The sequence below is a fragment of the Marmota marmota genome, unplaced genomic scaffold (assembly GCF_001458135.2).
Source record: "Marmota marmota marmota unplaced genomic scaffold, marMar, whole genome shotgun sequence".
NCBI lineage: Eukaryota > Metazoa > Chordata > Mammalia > Rodentia > Sciuridae > Marmota > Marmota marmota.
The window spans coordinates 10,458,782-10,479,029 of record NW_025999998.1 but is presented as its reverse complement, the minus strand read 5'-3'; the positions used below and the strand labels follow the sequence as shown (position 1 = coordinate 10,479,029).

Genomic DNA, 20,248 nt, shown 5'->3' with positions numbered 1-20,248 from the left:
TTGAGTTCTTTCCCTATCCATGTTTCTGATGCTTCTAGGTCCTCCTGTAGATTTAAGTTGTCCTGCATTGTTTGTAATCCTTTTTTCCCTTGTTTTTTCATGTTGTTCACGTTACTTTCCAGCTCTATTTGATTGCTGTGTTTCTGCTCTCTCCTATAGATTTGTTTTGGTTTTGTATATCTCTGTTGTCTCTCCTTTGTGTTGATAGACTATGCCTGCTAAAGTGGATTCCGCTGGGAAGGAATTCCAACGGCTGAGTGATGTCACCTCTCTGCTATGGCAGGCCCCAGGCTCCTTGTTGGGGTGTCCGAAGGGGGGGGTGGGACTGGACTGTCTCTGGTTGGTTTCAGCTCCTGGTTGGCTACTTCATGAAGGCCTGGCTATAGACCTCTTCCTAGAGTCTCTGTGCGTACCTGCTGGGCCGCACCTCGGGGTCTAGCCGCGCGGTCGCCGGTGGGTGGGCGATCTCTAGCCGCCCAGTCCGTGTGTGTGTATTTATATTTTGTTGTTTATCCATTCTTCTGTTAGTAGACACTTAGGTTATTCCTACAGTTTGATATTGCGAATAATACTACTGCTAGACCTTGTTTTCAAAGTACATTCACACACATTCTCTTATATAATAATATATGGAAAATGGGAAGGGTAAATGTCCTCTCCTCATTTTCCAACTAAATAAAGGCATCTGGGAAATATATATGACCCAATGAACATCCCAGTGTTCACAGGTAGTGGGAGCAGGAACAGAGTCCAGATCTGTCTGACTCATTGCCAAAGGCATGACCTCGTCCTTTTGTCTATGTTTACGTTCTGCCCAAAGATTCTTCTAAAAGTCCTGCTGGGACAAATCTATCCAGTGGTAAGGCCATTGTCTCACACATGCCTTGAAATAAAATCTGGCCCAATTCACATGACTTCTGAGGTGGTGATCCAGTTGTGAACCATGCTGTCAGTGCACGGTGTCTAAATTCATGGGTTGTTAAGCTGAGAAACTTGGAAGATGAACATCTGTGTTTCATGAATGCTTCTAACCTGTCGGGATTATGCTTTGATGATGTGTTTTCATTAAACTCTCCATTTTTAGCAGTCAGGGTCAATATGAGGGGCTCCTATTTCTCTCTCTCTCAGGGGGCAGGCTCCTCAGTGTTTATCATCTGGGATAAATCCCCTCCCCTCCCCTCCCCTCAACAACTCTCCAGAGTTAGGAAGAGCCAGACATTCTTCAGCGTCATGATGCAATCTTCCTCTGACTTCCCCCCAGTAAACCTAAGGAAAAGCAATTGAACATTTCTTTATTACTATCTGAAAAGCCGCATCCCTTACAATTGAGTCATGGAGCTTCCTATATGAGCAATAAAATGAAACAAGCTCATCACCTAAGAGAGAGACTCTAAAACATGGTAGCTACTATGATAAGAAGTGCTGTTTTGGATCAGATTAAGGGTCTAATCAGGCTACTCTTTCTTGGATGCTACTAACAAGCATTTTCTTGGGAGAATGTGCCATCTACCACATCAAATGATTAGGAATTGTCCATGAACCTCCTGTATTTGTCTGTTAATATCCCAGTGTGGCCCTTACATGAATGGAGTTATCCAAGTATTTCTGAAAACTATATTTTTAGCCAGTTTGTCTATCCAGGCCCTTTTAGAAAATTAAAAATTATCTAGGTTAAAACTATTTGATTTTTTTTTCTCTTTCTCTCTTTCTTATAGGTTCGAGATTGAAATTGAGCCTCTGTTTGCCAGCATTGCCCTCTATGATGTTAAAGAAAGGAAAAAGGTAAAAAATAAATAAATAAATAAAAAAGTAGCCCATCCCTGAAGCATGCACAGTGTTCATGATTTTGGAGGTTCCTGTTTTTAAAACTCACTTCCAGGCCGGAAAAAAAAAAAAAAAACAAAACAAAACAGAACATCAGTTTGGAAAATAAATGACCTTTGGTGCATCTAGATTTGTGATCTCTAGCCTTTATGATTTTTGAAGAAATTATCTGGGAACATTAATCATTTGTGTTCTTTAAAGAATCTTAAAGGGAAAAGGTCTGGTGGAGATGATAACCTTGTTCAGATAGAGTCAGCACACAGGGTTATATGTAAAACAACATAATTTAAATCAGTTAACAAACTTGGACATGCATGTAATGTTTTCTCAGTTTGAAAGTTTTTGTACTGTGGAGCAAAATAACTGTATCATGAATGGAAGCCAGAGGAAGATGCTCCTGCCTTTCTTTACTTATAAGTACTATGTATATAAGGAAATGAATAGATATTAATAGTCACTAAAATGTTTATTAAGAAAGGGTAACTGCTAACATAAGTAAACTTCCAAGTTCAGTAGTTTAAAGCAGTCATTCTTACACTTGAGTGTGTGCCAAAATCACCTGGAAGACAGTTCAAACAACTTGCAGAGTCCTACCCCTAGAGTTCTTGACTGGGTAAATCTGAGTGGAGCCTGATTCAATTTGGGCAAATCATGACTCTAGAAACTTGTTGATGCCTTTGATATTTTCTATTTTATAGTAGTACAGGTTTTCAAAATAATTTCTAATTATCTTCTGTATTTCTGTAGTATTTTTTTATATTTCCTTTTTCATCATGTATGTTAGTAATTTGAGTTTTCTCTCTCCTTCTCTTCATTAGCATGGCTAAGGGCCTGTCAATTATATTTATTTTTTTAAAGAACCAACTTTTCATTCAATTGTGTTTTTTTTCTTTCAATTTCATTGATTTCAGCTCTGACTTTAATTATTTCCTGTCTTCTACTCATTTTGGTGTTGATTCATTCTTCTTTTTCTAGGGCTTTGAGATGTAATGTTAAGTCATTTATTTGTTGACTTTTTCTTCTTTTAAGGAATGAACTCCATGCAATGAACTTTCCTCTTAGTACTGCCTTCATAGTGTCCCAGAGATTTCAATATGTTGTATCTGTGTTCTCATCACCTCTAATAGTTTTTTAATCTCCTCCTTGATGTCTTTTGCAATGCATTATTCATTCAGTAGCATATTATTTAGTCTTCTTGTGTTGGAGTAGCTTTTAATTTTTATTTTATCATTGATTTCTAATTTCATTTCATTATGATCTGATAGAATGAAGAATAGTATCTCTATTTTTATATTTGCTAAGAGTTGCTTTGTGGCATAATATATGGTCTATTTTAGAGAAGGATCCATGTGCTGCTGAGAAGAAAGTATATTCTCTCATTGAAGGATGAAATAGTCTATATATGTCAGTTAAGTCTAAGTTGTTGATTGTATTATTGAGTTACATAATTCCTTTGTTCAGTTTTTATTTGAAAGCTCTATTCATTGATGAAATAGGTGTGTTAAAGTCACCCAGAATTATTGTGTTGTGGTCTATTTGGCTCTTGAACTTGAGAAGAGATTGTGTGATGAACATAGATGCCCCATTGTTTGGGTCATATATATTTATTATTGCTACGTCTTGTTGATGTATGGTTCCCTTAAGCAGTATGAAATATCTTTCTTTATCTCTTTTGATTAACTTTGGCTTGAAGTCTACTTTATTTGATATGAGGATGGAAATCCCTGCTTGCTTCCACAGTTCATGTGAGTAGTATGATTTTTTCCAATCTTCCATCTTCAGTCTGTGGATGTCTTTTCCTATGAGATGAGTCTTTTGAAGGCAGCATATTGTTGGGTCTTTCTTTTTTAAATCCAGTCTTCTAGTCTGTGTCTTTTGATTGGTGAGTTTCGGCCATTAACATTGATTATTATTGAGACATGATTTGTATTCCTAGCCATTTTTGTTTATTTTTGGTATTTAACTTGACTTGGTTTCTTCTTTGATTAGTTTTTTCCTTTAGTGTAATACCTCCTTTTGCTGACTTTCATTGTTGTTTTTCAATTCCTCTTCATGAAATATTTTATCAAGGATCTGTAGTTCAGGCTTTCTAATTTTAAATTTTGAACTTTTATCATGTAAGGTTTTTATTTAATTATCAAATCCAAAGCTTAATTTTGCTGGATATAAAATTCTTGGTTGGAATCCATTTTATTTCAGAGTTTGGTATATACTGTTCTGGGATCTCCTGACTTTGAGGGACTGGGTTGAAAAATCTGCTGAGATATGAATTGGTCTCCCCCTGTATGTGATCTGATTCCTCTCTCTTGTGGCCTTTAAGACTCTATCCTTATCCTGTATGCTAGGCATTTTCATTATAATGTGTTTTGGTGTGGATCTCTTGTAATTTTGTGTTTATTTATTTTTTTATGTGGTGCTGAGGATTGAACCCAGTGCCTCATCTGTGCAAGGCAAGCACTCTACCACAAAGCCACAACCCCAGCCCTTACCCTTCCCTTTTTAGTGAAATTCCTCTGTGACTTTTTCACTGTTTTAACATGTTTAGATAAGGAATCCAGCAGGTCTAACTTGTTTTTCTCTCTGCTGCTTATTTACAGATCTCAGAAAATTTCCACTGTGACCTGAACTCTGACCAGTTTAGAGGATTTCTGCGAGCTCATACACCCTCAGTTGACCCATCGAGTCAGGCAAGATCTGCAGTCTTCTCAGTCACCTACCCATCCTCAGACATCTACCTGGTAGTCAAGGTAGTTAAGCACAATGTGATTTGCACATGCTAATGTTCCCATTATTGCTTTATTCCCAGCCTGTGTGTGGGGTGAAATGACAGAATATGTCTACATGTCCTTCATGGGATTTGAATTGTTTCCTTCTCAACTTGCTTCTTTTGACTTATCAGTAAAGTCTGTTTGGCTGTTTTGTTTTCACAGTACTAGGGATTGAACCCAGGGCCTTGTACATGCTAAGCAAGTTATCTACCAACTGAGCTACTTTCCATCCCATAAATTCTGTTTTGAATACTAGAAAGTCTTGGGGTTTTTGGAGTCCTACAGTCATATAGATACATGACTGACAAATACCTAAAGTTTCTGAGATACATCTGCGAAGTGGAAATGATCACAGTGACCTCAGTGAGTAGTTGTAACTTCACACTAAAGCCTTGTCCTTCCTCCTAACTAAAAAATGTGAACTCTGCTGTGGGAGAAAGGAACAACATCTTTCTTGTAGTTTCCTCACAATGTTCATGTTTTCTCAAAAACCCTCAGCTAAATGTTTCCAAGTTCAGTCTCTGACAGACTGAGGTAAGGGACTGTGATTTTCAACTTTCACTCTCCCTTTCTATCACCATCCCACATACTGTGCCTATGGAGAGTCAAAATCTGTGGGGCCATTGCAGCTAGAACCTTACATTCTATGCTGTACTCTTGGCTGATGTAAGAAAACCAGAGACTTTTGCCACATACCAACACAATTGGATAGAATTCAACAGCAGTGGGTATTTAACTAACCTCAAGCCAAACAACTGGGCTTATTGACTCTACACCAAGACTGTAAAACAAATAAAAACAGCAAATCCTGGTGTCTGATTTCGTGTACATTCAGCCTTCTGCATTTGGAGCATTTTCTATTTAGTTCAGTATCTTATGTCCATAATCCCAATGATTTGCCCAGGATCTCGTGGTAGTAGAATATAGATTCCAAATAATTCAGATAACTTAGAAGTCACTTTCTTGACACCATTTTACAAAAACTATGAAAGATGGGAATAATCTGTAGTTTGAAGGGAACCTGATTAAGTTTGTGGAAAGTATGGTTAAAATCTGTTGCTAAAAAGACACATTTATAGTTGTCAGACTTTAATACATGACCTTTCCATTGCAGTATTACTTAGAGATTCAGAACATTTAGCTTAAATTACACTGTGGCTGTCCTACAAATTCACAGTTGTCTCTTGATCTAAGAAACCAATAAAACCAACAACAGTTTTATGGAGTAAAATTGTATTTCAAACTCTGCTTCTTAACAGATGACTTTATTTTGATTGATCCATAGTAGGTTACCAAATAACTGTGGTAATAATCTATTGATTACTATCACCGAAGAAATGTGTTCCCAAACTTTCAAATGTATAAATATATTCATTTGGCAATAACAAACATAATTTAAATTATCTGGATATAATTGTGAAATTTAAATATATATAGCAAGACAATGCCTAGTTTGCTTTCTATTTATCTTTACCATTTATCATTGCTTCTTTCTTCCTAAATATGTAGTAAATGGTGTTGTAATACTTAGCTCATACAGGTAGGCATCATTTGATAAATAGGGGCTTCTTTCTATCGTATTTTTAGTCCCAAGATGAATAACAGGATTTTAACCATATTTTAGGTACAGTCACCTAGTTCAAGTATTGAATATGATATGACTTTAGGAGGTTATTTCAGGTATAAAAATTAACCTTAAGCTTTCTAAGAATTGTTTTAAAATATACAAATCAGACTGAACAGAGATGAAGGAAGCCTCTCTATTTTAAAAGTCCCAGATGGGGCTGAGGTTGTGACTCAGAGGGAGAGTGCTAATCTAGCATGCATATGGCCCTGGGTTTGATCTCCAATCCTGTAAAAAAAACAGCCCCACATTATTCTAATATGCTTCTTTGCCCTAACTCCCATGGTTGTGAGGACTCATGCATTTCACGACACACACTTTTACACATCAATCATAAAGGACCATATGATGGGCATTGTATCACCCTGCGGTTCCTTCTCATGAAGTACTTGGAGTCTCCCTTGCCCAGTAGTGTCAAGGGATAGTACCTCCTGCTCTGGTTGAATCTGGACTTTTCTGCTTCCAGATTCTGGTGATCCCTTTGCCATGGGTTTCAAATAAAGCCAGGGCATTCCCCATCCTTGCTTCAGGATCCTGATTAAAATATTCATAATCTTATGTTCAAAGTTTATTTTAAAGAGCATGTTGTTAATCATTGACTTCATGGAAAAGATTAGCTTCCTTCTCATTTATTGTACAAGTTCCTGTCTATGAGCTTCAAGAGAATAGGGACCATATTTATTGTGTTCACCACTAATCTCCCAGTAGCTATCACCATAAATGTTTTTTGAATGAAGGAAGGAATTTGGATGAACAGGAACACAGGTCATTTTCTAGCTCAAGTATGATTTGTGTTTCCAACATGGTACATCCCTCATGGGACCACCTTCCCTTCAAGCTTTGACAATGAGAAGGGTTTTTACATTCTTCTATGGGAAGAGAGACCCTGCTTGGAATGCTTCCTGAAACAGGTGTCTATTGAGCAGCATCATGCCACTTCCTTTGAAACCCCATTAATGCTCTCTCCATCAGTAGGGTATGCTGGTTTAAATACTTTGTGCCTAACTGAACGTGCCTATTAAAATCATGTGTCTATGGAATATGTTGACCTAAATATCTCAACTAATGGCTCAAGTTAATGGGTCTAAATCCATTTGTTTTTCTTATCAACATCAAAGTTAAATTTTCTTTGCACAGAGAATTAGGAAATTTCAAATTTCTCCTTTTCCTTTTCCTAAACATAGTGCCCAGATTTATGGCACCTCCCACTAGTTCCTTCACCTGAAACAAAATGGAAGGTGCTGGACAGTAATAGCATTCATTCATCTCCCAGCCAGCTAGCAAATTGAGAAGCTGCATATCTACAGTTTTTTACTTTCTTTACAAGTCTGCTGAATCCAAAGTAGTAGTCCTAATAGGAAACACAAGGGACACAATTACAGATAATTTATTCTGTTCATTTATTCATTTTGTGGAAGGTTATAGTCCCCAACTTGACTTTTATGGAAACCATATTTCTTTTTTACTTTGTTAGCCATAATAAAGAAAATGAGCTTTTCACTTCCTACATATGTCTCATGGGTTTTGTTTTATAAAATAACTTTTATTGCATTTTTATTATGGATATAATACACGTTTATGGTTTAAAAATAGAAACTACATATCAGCAATAGGAAGAAAATAAGAATCACACATGATCCCACCATACAAAGATAACTACTGTTAACATCTGCTGTAGGAACCTACTATCATCCTTTTAACATGTCTTCTCGACTTTTTTACAAAACTGTGTGGTACACTTCACACTATTTTTTTAAATCAGAAACCATATATTATGGGCACCCTATGCCATTGAACATGTTTTGGTTTTGGTTTTTGGTTTTGGGGTTTTTGGGGGGAGTTTTGTGGGGTTTTTGTTTTGGTTTGGTTTGGTTTTGGTACAAGGGATTTAACTCAGGGACACTTAACCACTGAGTCACATCTCCAGACATTTTTGTATATTTTATTTAGAGACATGGTCTCACTGAGTTGCTTGGAACCTCACTAAGTTGCTGAGTCTGGCTTTGAATTCACAATCCTGCCTCAACCTCCAGAGCCACTGGGATTACAGGCGTGTGCCACTGTGCCCAGCTTGAACATGATTTGATGGCTGCAGAGATTCCGCTATGCGGATATAATTCACTCACTTATCTTAATATTATTTTTATTGGTAGGTTGAAAAAGTCCTTCAACAGGGAGAGATTGCTGACTGTGCAGAACCCTACATGGTTATCAAAGAAAGTGATGGAGGAAAGGTATGATGATTTGATTATTGCTAAATGATTAAATCTTAGAATTAGCAGATATTTACAGAGGTGTTCCACAAAATAGTTCATGTGGTCTAGACTATAATATGTCCCCATATGAAACATTAATAAATTGTATTTAAACAAAAGAAGAAAGAGAATCTATTATTGATGATAATCTTTAAAAGTAATAAATTATTGAACTCACAAATAATGACATGCACCATCATAAGACTGTAAAATTTGGCCAGGGCAAAAGCCATATCCAATCATCTTGTTTCTGAGGCTCTGATCCAGATGATTGGGAGGGCGCTGGAGACCCCATAAAACTAAACAGTACCAGAGATCTCCTGACCTTTCTCAACACCATGGGGCATTGTCCTTTCCAGTATCAATAATTGGTAATTGGCTGTGACTACTGTGCATCATAAATTAATTAGTAAATTACAGGTCCCAAGCCATTAAGCACCAATTTACAAAAGTTCTCCAAATGATTTCTTAAACCTGACCTTTCTTGAATAAGACTTCCCTAATCAGACTAGTACCTTTGAAATAAAATTGATTGAACTCAAAACATTTCTTTTTTTTTTTTTCCATTTATCATTCAATCTGAACTTGAAAAGAACACACTGGAAGTGTTGTAAACTTAATGAAGAAGTTGTTGGCAATATTTACAGTTCTTGTTGAAGTTTTCCAAGGAAACTTTTGTTTAAAAAAAAAATCTTTGGGGGGGATCTTGGTAGATGATGGATTAAATTTTTATCCCAATTTTCTCTCATGAGAACTAGGTCATACAACTAGATCTGAAAGAAGCGCTTGTGGGTTCACTAGTATATTAATCCTTGGACATTTCTTTTGTAGTGGAAGTTACAGTTAACTTATAGCCTACTTTAACCTCCTCCTATAATCATTGTTTTCTGATCAGCTAGACTTCTGGTGCAAGTTGAGGTATTTTCTGCTGATTCACTCTCTAGTCAGTGGAGTCGGGGTTTGCAGATGGCTGGGATATCCATGTTAGAAGTAGTTGACTTGCTGCTGGTGCCATACTGTTTGTTTCAGCTAATCTCTTTCCATTTTCCTCTAGAGTAAAGATAAAATTGAAAAACTGAAACTTCAAGCTGAATCCTTCTGCCAACGTTTAGGGAAATACCGGATGCCCTTTGCCTGGGCTCCTGTGAACTTAGCCAGCATCTTCAATGTCTCCACCCTTGATAGGGAGGTAACTGATGTGGAGCCCATGGTTGGTAAGATTTTCATCTGTTGTAAGATGGGAAGGGATCCCCAGTGTACTGATTGTGAGGTCAACTGCTTAATAGTGAGGCTTAAGAGAACAGGAAAGTGTCAGAGACAGGAAGGAGGAAAGAAATAAATAGAATGTAAAACTATCCTGCCTGAACTGCATATGTTTGATTGGATAGGGATCCTCAAAACAATTGCCATGAACATTTATGGAGCTTAGGTATACTCTCACATTAAGAATTTTGGTTGGAATTTTCTGGATTTTTTTTAACATTTCAAAAGATTAATTTTTAGTAGTCACTCCCTCTCAAACAATAAAAATTATTAAAAATAACAAAAAATATAGTAATCATCCATAGTGTGTTAAAGACACAATGCTTGGATCCTGGATATAGAAACAGCCACTATTACAAAGGCTTTGCTTTGAAAAGCAAAACTCAGGTTTCACAGCAAAATTTCCAGTTTTTCAGTTTATTTTGCCAAGTGCAATGAAAGAATGGAAGCTAAAAGAATATCTAGTTACTGTTCCAATTCACTTTATTAATTTCTCTCTTTTTCATCACTTCCCCCTTGATGAACAATTAATGTCCTACAGTTTATACATGGAGCTGTCCAAGTGATTTTAAAATTTTCAAGTGGGCACTGCCACCCTGCCCCTCACCACCTGTGGCAGGGTTTCCGTTTTCCTAAATGCCTTTGAATTCAGCAAATATTTAAGTCTACCTTCAGATTCTTTATGCATTCCTTAGCTCTGCTGTTTACCAGGGAGTGGAAGAAAGGGTATTTGTTATTGATGCTTTTCTTCTGTAGTTACTGTTGCATAAATTCTAGTTAACTCCTGGTTTATTTCTAATTTGTTGATAATAAACCTCATTTGACTACATTCTGACCCCACACCACAATTTTTAACACCAACTTCTATGTATACCCTTTTTTAAGTATAAAGGATAGCCTTATTTGAAAGTGTTACATGGGGAGCTTAGAGGGCTCCATCAGGTATTTACTTAGCACAGGGCTTGTTGAGACCTCAGTGATCAAGGGTCGAGGGTAAATTAACCTGACTACCAGGTTGATCCTGAGAAGGCAACCCAAGATGCAGTGTGTTGTACGGAATTTACATGGATAGTGCTAGCAAGAAACTGTACTTCAGCAAGAGAGTTGGAAATAGATAAGAAAATATTCAAAGGCAAGAATTGGAACTATTAGAATTCTAAGTAATTTGACTGTATACAACAGAACCCCTGAGTTTTGCATTGTAAAAGCCACAAGTTGATTTCCAACTGAATTCACAAAGGAGAGAGATAACTAGACAGAATTCCAGGGTCTTGACCCTGTCTCATCCTCATCACAAAGGTCAACGGAGGCAGAAACTGAGTTCTCTTGCCTAGTCCACATGAGAGAGGCAAGCTGGATCCAGAATGTACTCAGGCTGACCCCAGCATGTTTGGGTCACAGTCCCAAATGCATTCAGGGATATTTAAGTACTTGCCTTTCCCAGTGGAATGCAAATGTAAAAATAAAACAAAAGCAAACTGTGACCTGACTAAATAAAGCTTACCAGGAGATCCTGTTCTGGCTGCAGCTCTGGATTTTTGCTGGTGGCATCTGGCCTACCCAGTCTCATGTGAGAGGGGCCCGGGGCTGCTCATGGCCTCTCCATTCTCATCCAACATGAAAACTAAGAAAGGTGGGGGCCCACAGAGGGAAAATTTTATTCAAAACAAGAATGGCCATGTTCAACGGCTTTCAACCTATCTTAAGATATTACGATATGGGAGAGTTAATGACTGCTGTGTATTGAAACAGAAAGGTACACTTTCAAATGACAGTTGTTTTGCTTTAAAGGGAGAAGCTCTACAGGTGATCGGAGGAATTTGTCCCAATCTAGGAGGCTTTCTGAACGAGCCCTCTCCTTGGAGGAAAATGGGGTTGGATCCAACTTCAAAACCACCCCCATGACCATTAGCAGCTTTTTCAAGCAGGTATCTTTGTTACAGGGGATCTGGATTTGTCCAGGCAGTGGTATGAGTGCTGGTGCCCTAAGGAGGAGTCCAGGTAGTGATTAAGAGAGCAACCAGTTAACCTCACCAAGCCTCAGTTTCATTATGTACAGAACAGAGATGATGGTGCTTGCTTCACTCAGTGGTTGGGACAGTTCTATGGCATAAGGGATGTGAAACTAGATTATGGTACATGCTCAGATTGCTAGCTATGTCAATTGAGAGATGGATTTGTTTCTGTTCATACAAACTATCCTATTTGAACTGTCTTGGTCAGTTCATTTAATAGGCTTTGAAGAAAGTCTGGCCAACATGTCATTTCACCACTGGTGTCCAGGTCTCCTGGCTTCGCTGTCCTCTTCATCTCTGTTCCATGTGCAAACTTGCCAGGACTCCTTCTTGCTTATAGAGAGTGACCATTCCAGATGATGCTCTTGGTTAGTTCAATAAACATTAAGACTATCTAAAAAATAAAAACCTTCCCAGAGTTCTCAAATGCAGAGACAGAAGGTAAAAGGATGGTTGCCAGAGACTGAGAAAAGGGGACAGGGCGTGGTTGTTTGAGGAATATAGAGTTCTAGGGGTTTTTATTTGTTTTGTTTCATTTTGTGGTTTTTTGTTTGTTTGGTTGGTTTTTTTTTTTTTTTGCAAGATGAAAGGGGTCTGGAGATTGCATGATAATTTAAATGTACTTACCACAACCGAACTGAACTGTGCCTTAGAAATGCTTATGATGATAAATTTTATGTTATTTATATTTTGCTCTGGGGAAGCGGGGTGACTTGATTTAGACTTTGTTTGACTGTTTGACTATTCTGGAAAAATCTTACACAGCTCAAGCGGTTTTCATAGGGCATTTAAAAGTATTATATTAACAAACCAAAATGCAGAAAGAATGCTGAGGGGGTCCATGTGTAGAAATAAATAGAAAAGGACTGAAAGGGTTTCTATCCAGGATACGCTCCTTCCTGATTGCATTACCTTGGGTGACAAGGTATTTGACTCAATTAATTCTGAGTGTTCTCCTTGGGACTGACATAGCTACGGGTTGTAGTAAGGATTAGACATCATGCACACGAGTGTCCTTTAGCAGAGTGCCAGCCCCAGAGTGTGCACATAGAGGGTAGGTAGCACTTATGCTTAAACTTTTTAAGGTAAATGTGAAAAGAATGAAAAAGGGAAAGACACCTCCTCCATCTTCATATCTCTGAAGAAGAAAGTAAACTAGGGAGTAAAACTCTCATCCATGGATTGAAGGTGTGGAGAGAAGCTCATGGCTGGGATTCAGAAGGGTCAAATAGGTTCCTTAGAATGCAGTAGAAGCCCCATCCTCAGCAGGGCTGATAAAAGGCTGGTTGATTTCCTGTTGCCTGTTATCCTAATTTCTATGAAAGACCTGTTAGAATAAAACTTAAAGGTAAAAATCTTCCCCAGCAGTCAGACATCCTGAGTCCAGGAGTCCAAAGCACATCTCCACTAACCCCACCTTCTCTCTCGGCAGGAGGGAGATCGCCTCAGTGATGAAGACTTATTCAAGTTTCTAGCTGACTACAAGAGATCTTCATCCTTACAGAGAAGAGTCAAGTCAATTCCAGGTGTGGATGGATTGTCTTTTTCCTCTTAAACTGTCCCCAAACTACTTGTGATTAGATTCATTCTTTGTCCAATGTTATGATTTATAAAAATCATGTGCCACGTGCGATGTGGGAGGCTTGCATTCACAATTAAGAATCTGAATTGGTCTGCATTTTTGGCAACTCTGTTAATGTTTTCTATTTATTAAAGAATTGATTCTGTAACTAATATATTCTAGATCTGGTTTCTCAGATAATTTTTTGAACAGAGGAGCCTCTTTTATCATATGTAATATTATAAGGAAACCTAGTATTTAAAAAATAAATGTGAACTGCTTTGGGGGAAGGTAAAGACACTTTCCTTATTGTCCGCACAGTATTCCATAAGGTATTTCTATAGCATCCTGGGGTACCAAGGAACTCAGTTTGAAAACCACCAATTGTTACTGCCAGCAAAACAGGGAAGTTACTTAGCTGTGTATTAGTATAGTGTGATAGTTATGGAAGGAACATTAAATATCTTCTGATCTATTCTTTGTCAAATCACAATTTCTTGCCTTTTATTTTGTAGAAACCTCATCTCAAAAGTTGTCATGACATGCTTTTTCTCAAACTATGGGAAATTATCTAGGAACTCCAAAACTCTCACACTCTCACAAATTACCCTTATATTCATAAAAGGAATACAGTACAATGTGGGGTGCATGTATTTGAAGTTAAGAATCTGAGTTGGTCTGCAGGTTTGGGTCTTTCTAGATCCCTCTTACATGACAATTTCTGTACTGAACTCTCTCTAGGCTTGCTCAAACTGGAGATATCTCCAGCTCCAGAGATCATCAACTGCTGTCTGACTCCTGAAATGTTGCCTGTGAAACCCTTTCCTGAAAACCGAACACGTCCACACAAAGAGATTTTGGAATTTCCAATCCGAGAAGTGTATGTCCCTCATACCATGTACAGGTAAGAAACACAGGCTCTTGGAAAACCGTGACTCCCACCTCCGGAGTTGTGTTTGGATAATGCTTTTCTCGTCCTCCAACATATCTTTCTACTTGCTAGGTCTTGGGGAAAGCAAAATGTGATGGTTACGTAACTATAGATAATTGGTAGATCTCTTTCTAAAAATGGTTTATGTAATTCTCCTTAACAAGAAACTGTTTCTAAAGTGCAATTTAGATTATAGTGGCTAATTTAGATTTAGATTATAGAAATGAAATAGCTCTACTAATCAATAACTTGGTTTTCTTCTGGGCACAGGACATAAAAGAAAAAAACAGTATGACTTCAATGTCTGACTTGTCTAAAAGATGGGTCTTCAGCTCAAGGCCAGCTCTACCCGAGAGAATTTACAGCAATGACAGAAATGTTCTGTACGTGTGCTGGTTGATACAGTAGCTGCTAAACTATTCAGTATTTGGCTGTTCTGTATTTGAAATGTGGTCAGTGCAGTGTCAGAACTAAAAATCTAATCTTATTTAGTCTGAATTTAAATTTATGTGGCAACATGTTGTGACTACCATATTGGAGAGCAAGGAACTGGCCTCTGAGGTCCTAAAGGCCAGGCTGCTTTGGGATCTGAGAGTCACATGTGGTGCCACCCGATCCTTCATGTGGGATCTGGGAAGGATCTCTTGTCAAGACACATCTGCCAAAAGCATTGCTGCTCATGTACTTTTTTTAAAAAAATAAATATTTATTTTTTAGGTGTAGATGGACACAACACAATACCTTTTAAATTTATGTGGTGCTGAGGATCGAACCCGGGCACCGTCCATGCTAGGCGAGCGCTCTACCGCTGAGCCACAATCCCAGCCCCTGCTCATGTACTTTTATTGTTTGTTTTGAGAAGATTTTTTTGAATTACACACACACACACAAAAAAAGTTTTTCCGTCTTTTCTCCACCATCCAGAAATGACATTTTATTGTTTATGAGTTTTTAATTTTTTATATAGAACATAAAATTAGATCATAGTGATTAAATGAAGCATCTTTATCCCCAGTATCTGACTGCAGACTTCTACCATACCTCCCAGTCTTCACTAGCATCATGAACACTTGTGTGTTCTTCCATTTTCTCTGGTTTTACACACACACACACACACACACACACACACACACATATGTATCTGTGACTACTGAAGGGTTTTTATTTATTGTTTTTGTTAGTTTTTTGTTTTGTTTTGTTTTCTGGCACTGGGGATTGAACCCAGGGGTACTTAACCACAGAGCCACATCTCCAACCCTCTTTTATGAGACAGAGTCTTACTAAGTTGCTTAGCACCTTGCTAAATTGCTAAGTCTGGCTTTGAACTTGTGATCTTCCTGCCTCAGCCTCCTGAGTTGCTGGGATTACAGGTGTGTATCCCCTCACCTGGTGTGAAGGATATTATTTTTATATTCTCTCAAAATTTACATAATGACCTCATACTCCACATGCACTTTTTTTACTTAACAATATTTTTTTCTTCTCCCTTTTTTATTACTATGTACTCATGAATTTTATTGACTCAATGCCTTACATTCAGTTAGTCTTCTTTCTTTTAAGTTAGTTGGATTGCCATGAATTCAAACAGTGGGAACTCCTAAACATCTTTCATTTTAGAATTTCAGAGTATGTCACTCCTTTTAACTGCTGAATGGTATTCCTTTGTTTGAAGAAGCCATGTCTTATTTGTCCATTTCACTCTTGATAGACATTTGTGTTTTTTCCAATGCTTGACTCTCACCAACACTGTCAGTGAGTTTTTGTCCTTGTCTGTGCACGTTTCAAAGTTTGAATATGCCTAAAAGTGAAATCGCTGAGTCACAACTAGCATGCATTTTTGGATTTATTTATACTGCTTTTTTCCAAAATTGCACCTGTTTGCTATCCTGCCATCAGTGTAAGAGAATTCCTATTTCCCCAGTTCCTCATCTGCACTTTGTATTCCGTATGTGGGACTCAGATGCAAAAAGCTTCAGAGCTCACCTCATCCAAACGCCCCTGCACATTTCCTGATTCACAGAATTGAGACCCAGAAAGAGTAGATGAGTGGTTCATTGGGATCAAAACTCACAGTGAGAGAGACAAATAACCCTTACATAGAATCAGAGCTCTTCCTTACACATGTGTGTGCCCCAGTTAATCCATCCTAACACAGCTCTTGGTTTTCTATCCTCATTCTTTAAATGCCAATTCAGCCCCCAAGATCTCCTCATAGATAAGCATTCCTAGGATGCAATCCTTTCAATTCCCACTCCCTAGAGGGAGATGAAGGATTGCAAATGTTTGCTTGGTAGATGCTATGTTTGTGTCTTTTAGAAACCTTATCCTATAATTAGAAAATAATGCTTGTAGCATTGGAATAAACTTGTACCAAATGAATTCTACCGGTTATCCAGCTTCCCCTCAGCATTTAATCACCCATGGGAGTCATTTATAACTCTCTTTGCTCCTTGCAGCAGACATTATCCCTTAATTACATCACAGCAGGATTGGAATGCATTTGTGCACTGAAAGACTCAGAAAAGTAGGAGTGCTAAGGAGGACACATCTGGACAGAGTGCTGCAGACCAACGTGGTGTCATGAGAAACAGACCCACAAACACACAGTGATGTTCTTGAGCTGTTCTGAACACTGAAGAAAGGCCAAGGCCTCTGCACTGGGAACCAGCCCTTTATTCTTGGGGTCATAGAAGATACTTCCCTCAAGTTTGGCAGTCTCTCCTTCCCTTGGCTTCCAGGCCACCATATTTTATAACTTATTTAAGGACTTGGTTTTCTTCTTCATGTCGTAAGAGAATCTTACTATGTGAAAACTTCAAGGAATTTAGAGATCATCTTGTTCTAACCTCTTATGTTGTTGAATTTTTAATTTCTTCTCCAGTCCTCCTGTGCTTGATAGTGGGCGATTAGGTTGGGTTTTTGCTTTTTGGTACCTGGGATTGAACTCAGGGGCACTCAACCATTGAGCTACATCCCCAGCACTATTTTGTATTTTATTTAGAGACAGGGTCTCACTAAGTTGCTTAGTGCCTCACCCTTGCCGAGGCTGGCTTTGAACTCATGATCCTCCTGCCTCAGCCTCCTGAGCCACTGGGATTATAGGCATGGCCACCACACCCGGCCTGATTAGGTTGGTTTTGACAGAAAGCCAGGACTAGACTAAGACTCCCCTTTCCTACACCTACACCTCTCCCCAGGTAAAAGTGGTCTGTTAACAAAGTTTGCCTTGGGAAACCTCACCTTCCTATTTCTGTTCATTTTGCCTTCTTTTTATTCCTTACCATCTCCCCATGACTCAAAAAAACCTGAAACTTTGTGGCTTTTCTATTCCCACCCCCCAAATAAAGGTCTCTTTTAAGCATCTACTCTCTAAACTCATTCCCCTATGAGAACAGGTATGACTTGAAGTCTTCTCTCTGCTGAGAGTACTATTCAAAAATTCCTGATTCTGTTAGAAAAGCTTTCATTTGACTTGCCTGAGGAATTCTGGACATGATGCTAAGGGCCTGGCATGTAGGGCAACGTTCACTGTGAACATTGCTATGTTTGCACCATTCAGTCTGGTCATAGGAAATCAAATACGTGAAAATGAAGATTTAAGAGCCAGCGAATTCAGGGATGGTTCTATGTTATAGAGGAGTCACCTCATGAATGTGAAATATGGTCCAACTTATAAAAAGTTGATCTACCAGAGCTTATAGAAAACAGATATATCTGTTGAACCAATGACTGCTAGGATTTGAGTATTAAAGAATATACTTTTAACAAACTGAGTTCCCTAGACGGGGGTAGGGGTGGAGGGTAGACTGTCACATGGTTGTAATGGAAGACATTGCCTGGCCTCCAGTGGGAATGGTGACCAGAGTCACACAGGGCAGGAATCTAACATTGATGAGGTTTCTGTTTAACACCATGTAAGTAAACTCAGGTTACCTCTATCTCCCTTAAAGGAGCATCTGCCATGGACCCTCGAGGAGAATGGCTCAGGATCAGCTGAAATTGCTTTTGAGCCCTCAGCTTCACCTTCCTTCCACTTCTTTAGGTGCTTCCTTTCAAGGTCACCATGTTGTACTGCAGAGAACGCTACTCAAGTGGCATCCTGTGTGACCCTTGCCCCTGCCTCTACCCTCACCAAGCTGCTTAAGGAGAGGTTCCAGCTCAGTTACAGACTGCCCAGGACTCCCAAGAGTTGGGCATTCAGAAAACAAATGCTTGCTCTGACAGGAAAAGATCAACTCCCAAAGGCAAAACTGCTAATCCCCGAATCAGGGACTCTGGTCCTCTGCAGGGACATATCCACCGCCCCCACCTCACCGTGAGCTGAGGCATAGGGTCAGACTAGTCTCCTGAGACAGACTCAGGCAAGTGGCTTTGAGAAATCACATACAAAAAGACAGCAATTCTGAAAGTAGCTGCAAAAAATGAAGTTGATAAAGAGGATCTATCCAAGTCTGAGTTTGGCCTTCCTGTCTCTACCCATAGATTTTTTTAAATACCAGTTGTTCGTTTACAAACACATTTGAACTAACTTCTGGCTTATTTTCCGTGTGACCAACAGCTGGCAGTAGAGGTGCCAGCTGCCTTCTGGTGGGAGCAGAATGAAGACTGAGTGGGGGCCAAGGCCCAGCGAGGCCTTCAAGGGCATTTTATCCTGTGGCTGCCACGGGGGTATGTGCGAGATCACAGGCACCAAGGTTGTAATGAGCTTGTTAAGCTCCTCACCATCCCTTTAACTGGTGATTACATTAAAGAAAGCCATATAAAGTGCATTTCATCACTCATCCCAGCCCTCGAGAGCCTCTGAGGTCTTGTTTATCCAATTACCAGACTCACTGTGGAGGACTGTGCTTGCTGGGAACAGGCGTATCAGTCAGAACATGATTTCTTTGATGAATAATTAGCTGTTTTCAGGCCTCCCCCCATATGACTGAATGTTCTCAGACCAGAGAGGTCTGCTCTGGCCTAACAGGGAGGTGCCTCCTGTTTCACAGTGGAATTTTAAGGAACATTACCAGACTTATAGTTTACATGTGAAAAAGAATGGTGTAGGATGGATGTAAGAGTTGATCTTGAATGAGTGGCAGGCAGTTATGATTAGTGAATAAAATTCCTAAGGGAAGGAATGAACCCAAAACAACTCTGGATGAAGTGGTTAGGCAGGAGTCGGGGTATAGGGAGTATTCTTGAATGGGATTCTATTTTGTCCAAGGAAATGGATTCCCAGTTTAAGGTCAGCTAACTTTATATCCAGAATAGATCTTCTCAATTCTGGAGACAGGGTGATTGTGACTTCCAGTATTCAGTCTTATCCTAAAGACCCCCATTCAGGAGGTGGTACTCTGGTGATCTCAGACTCTCCTTTGTTAAAAATCAAAGTTTCCCCTTCTGCGTGAAAAAGAAGCTTTCATTCTCCCTGAAAGAGGTAAAGGTCCTGCATAGCATCATCCAAAGGTCCACAGCCAAAGGTGACTTAGACCTATGGAAACTCATTGGAGAGGAGCTGCTGCTTCACCTGCCTGGTTTGAGAAGCAATTCCAATGTACACCTGGACATGAGCTGAGGTGGATTTGGCAAAGAACAAGTATCTGTCTATCGAGAACCTACAACACCGCAGCATACTTCTCCATGTGAGGATGGTGGTTTTATGGCATAATGTTCATTAGATGCTATAAGCACTCTAGTGTTATTGCTAATTAATGGTTAGAAGTTTATGACATTTTTGGCCCTGTCTCTTTAAATCACCATCAAAATTATGCCTGGGTTGCAGGCGCAATAGCACATGCCTGTAATCCATTTCAGCAGGTCGGGAAGCTGAGGCAGAAGAATCGCAAGTTCAAAGCTAGCCTCAGCAACTTAGTGAGACCCTCAGCAACTCAGTGAGATCTTGTTTCTAAATAAAATATTTAAAAGTATGGGATATGTGGCCCAGCAGTTAAGCACCCCTTGGTTCAATCCCCAGTACTATATATATATATATATATATATATATATATATATATATATATAT

At 38.9% G+C, this 20,248-nt stretch overlaps 1 protein-coding gene across 7 annotated transcripts in view; it reads left to right on the top strand.

Moving 5' to 3' along the window:
• Positions 1 to 20,248, top strand: part of Dock8 (dedicator of cytokinesis 8) — a 219,561-nt gene that overhangs the window by 92,037 nt on the left and 107,276 nt on the right. For all 7 annotated transcript variants that reach the window (XM_048806862.1, XM_048806858.1, XM_015492898.2 and 4 more), the window contains 7 exons: positions 1,716 to 1,782; positions 4,422 to 4,571; positions 8,370 to 8,450; positions 9,526 to 9,685; positions 11,526 to 11,662; positions 13,182 to 13,275; positions 14,052 to 14,214. In XM_048806862.1, the coding sequence (XP_048662819.1) occupies positions 1,716 to 1,782; positions 4,422 to 4,571; positions 8,370 to 8,450; positions 9,526 to 9,685; positions 11,526 to 11,662; positions 13,182 to 13,275; positions 14,052 to 14,214 (852 nt within the window). The remainder of the gene's footprint in view (positions 1 to 1,715; positions 1,783 to 4,421; positions 4,572 to 8,369; positions 8,451 to 9,525; positions 9,686 to 11,525; positions 11,663 to 13,181; positions 13,276 to 14,051; positions 14,215 to 20,248) is intronic.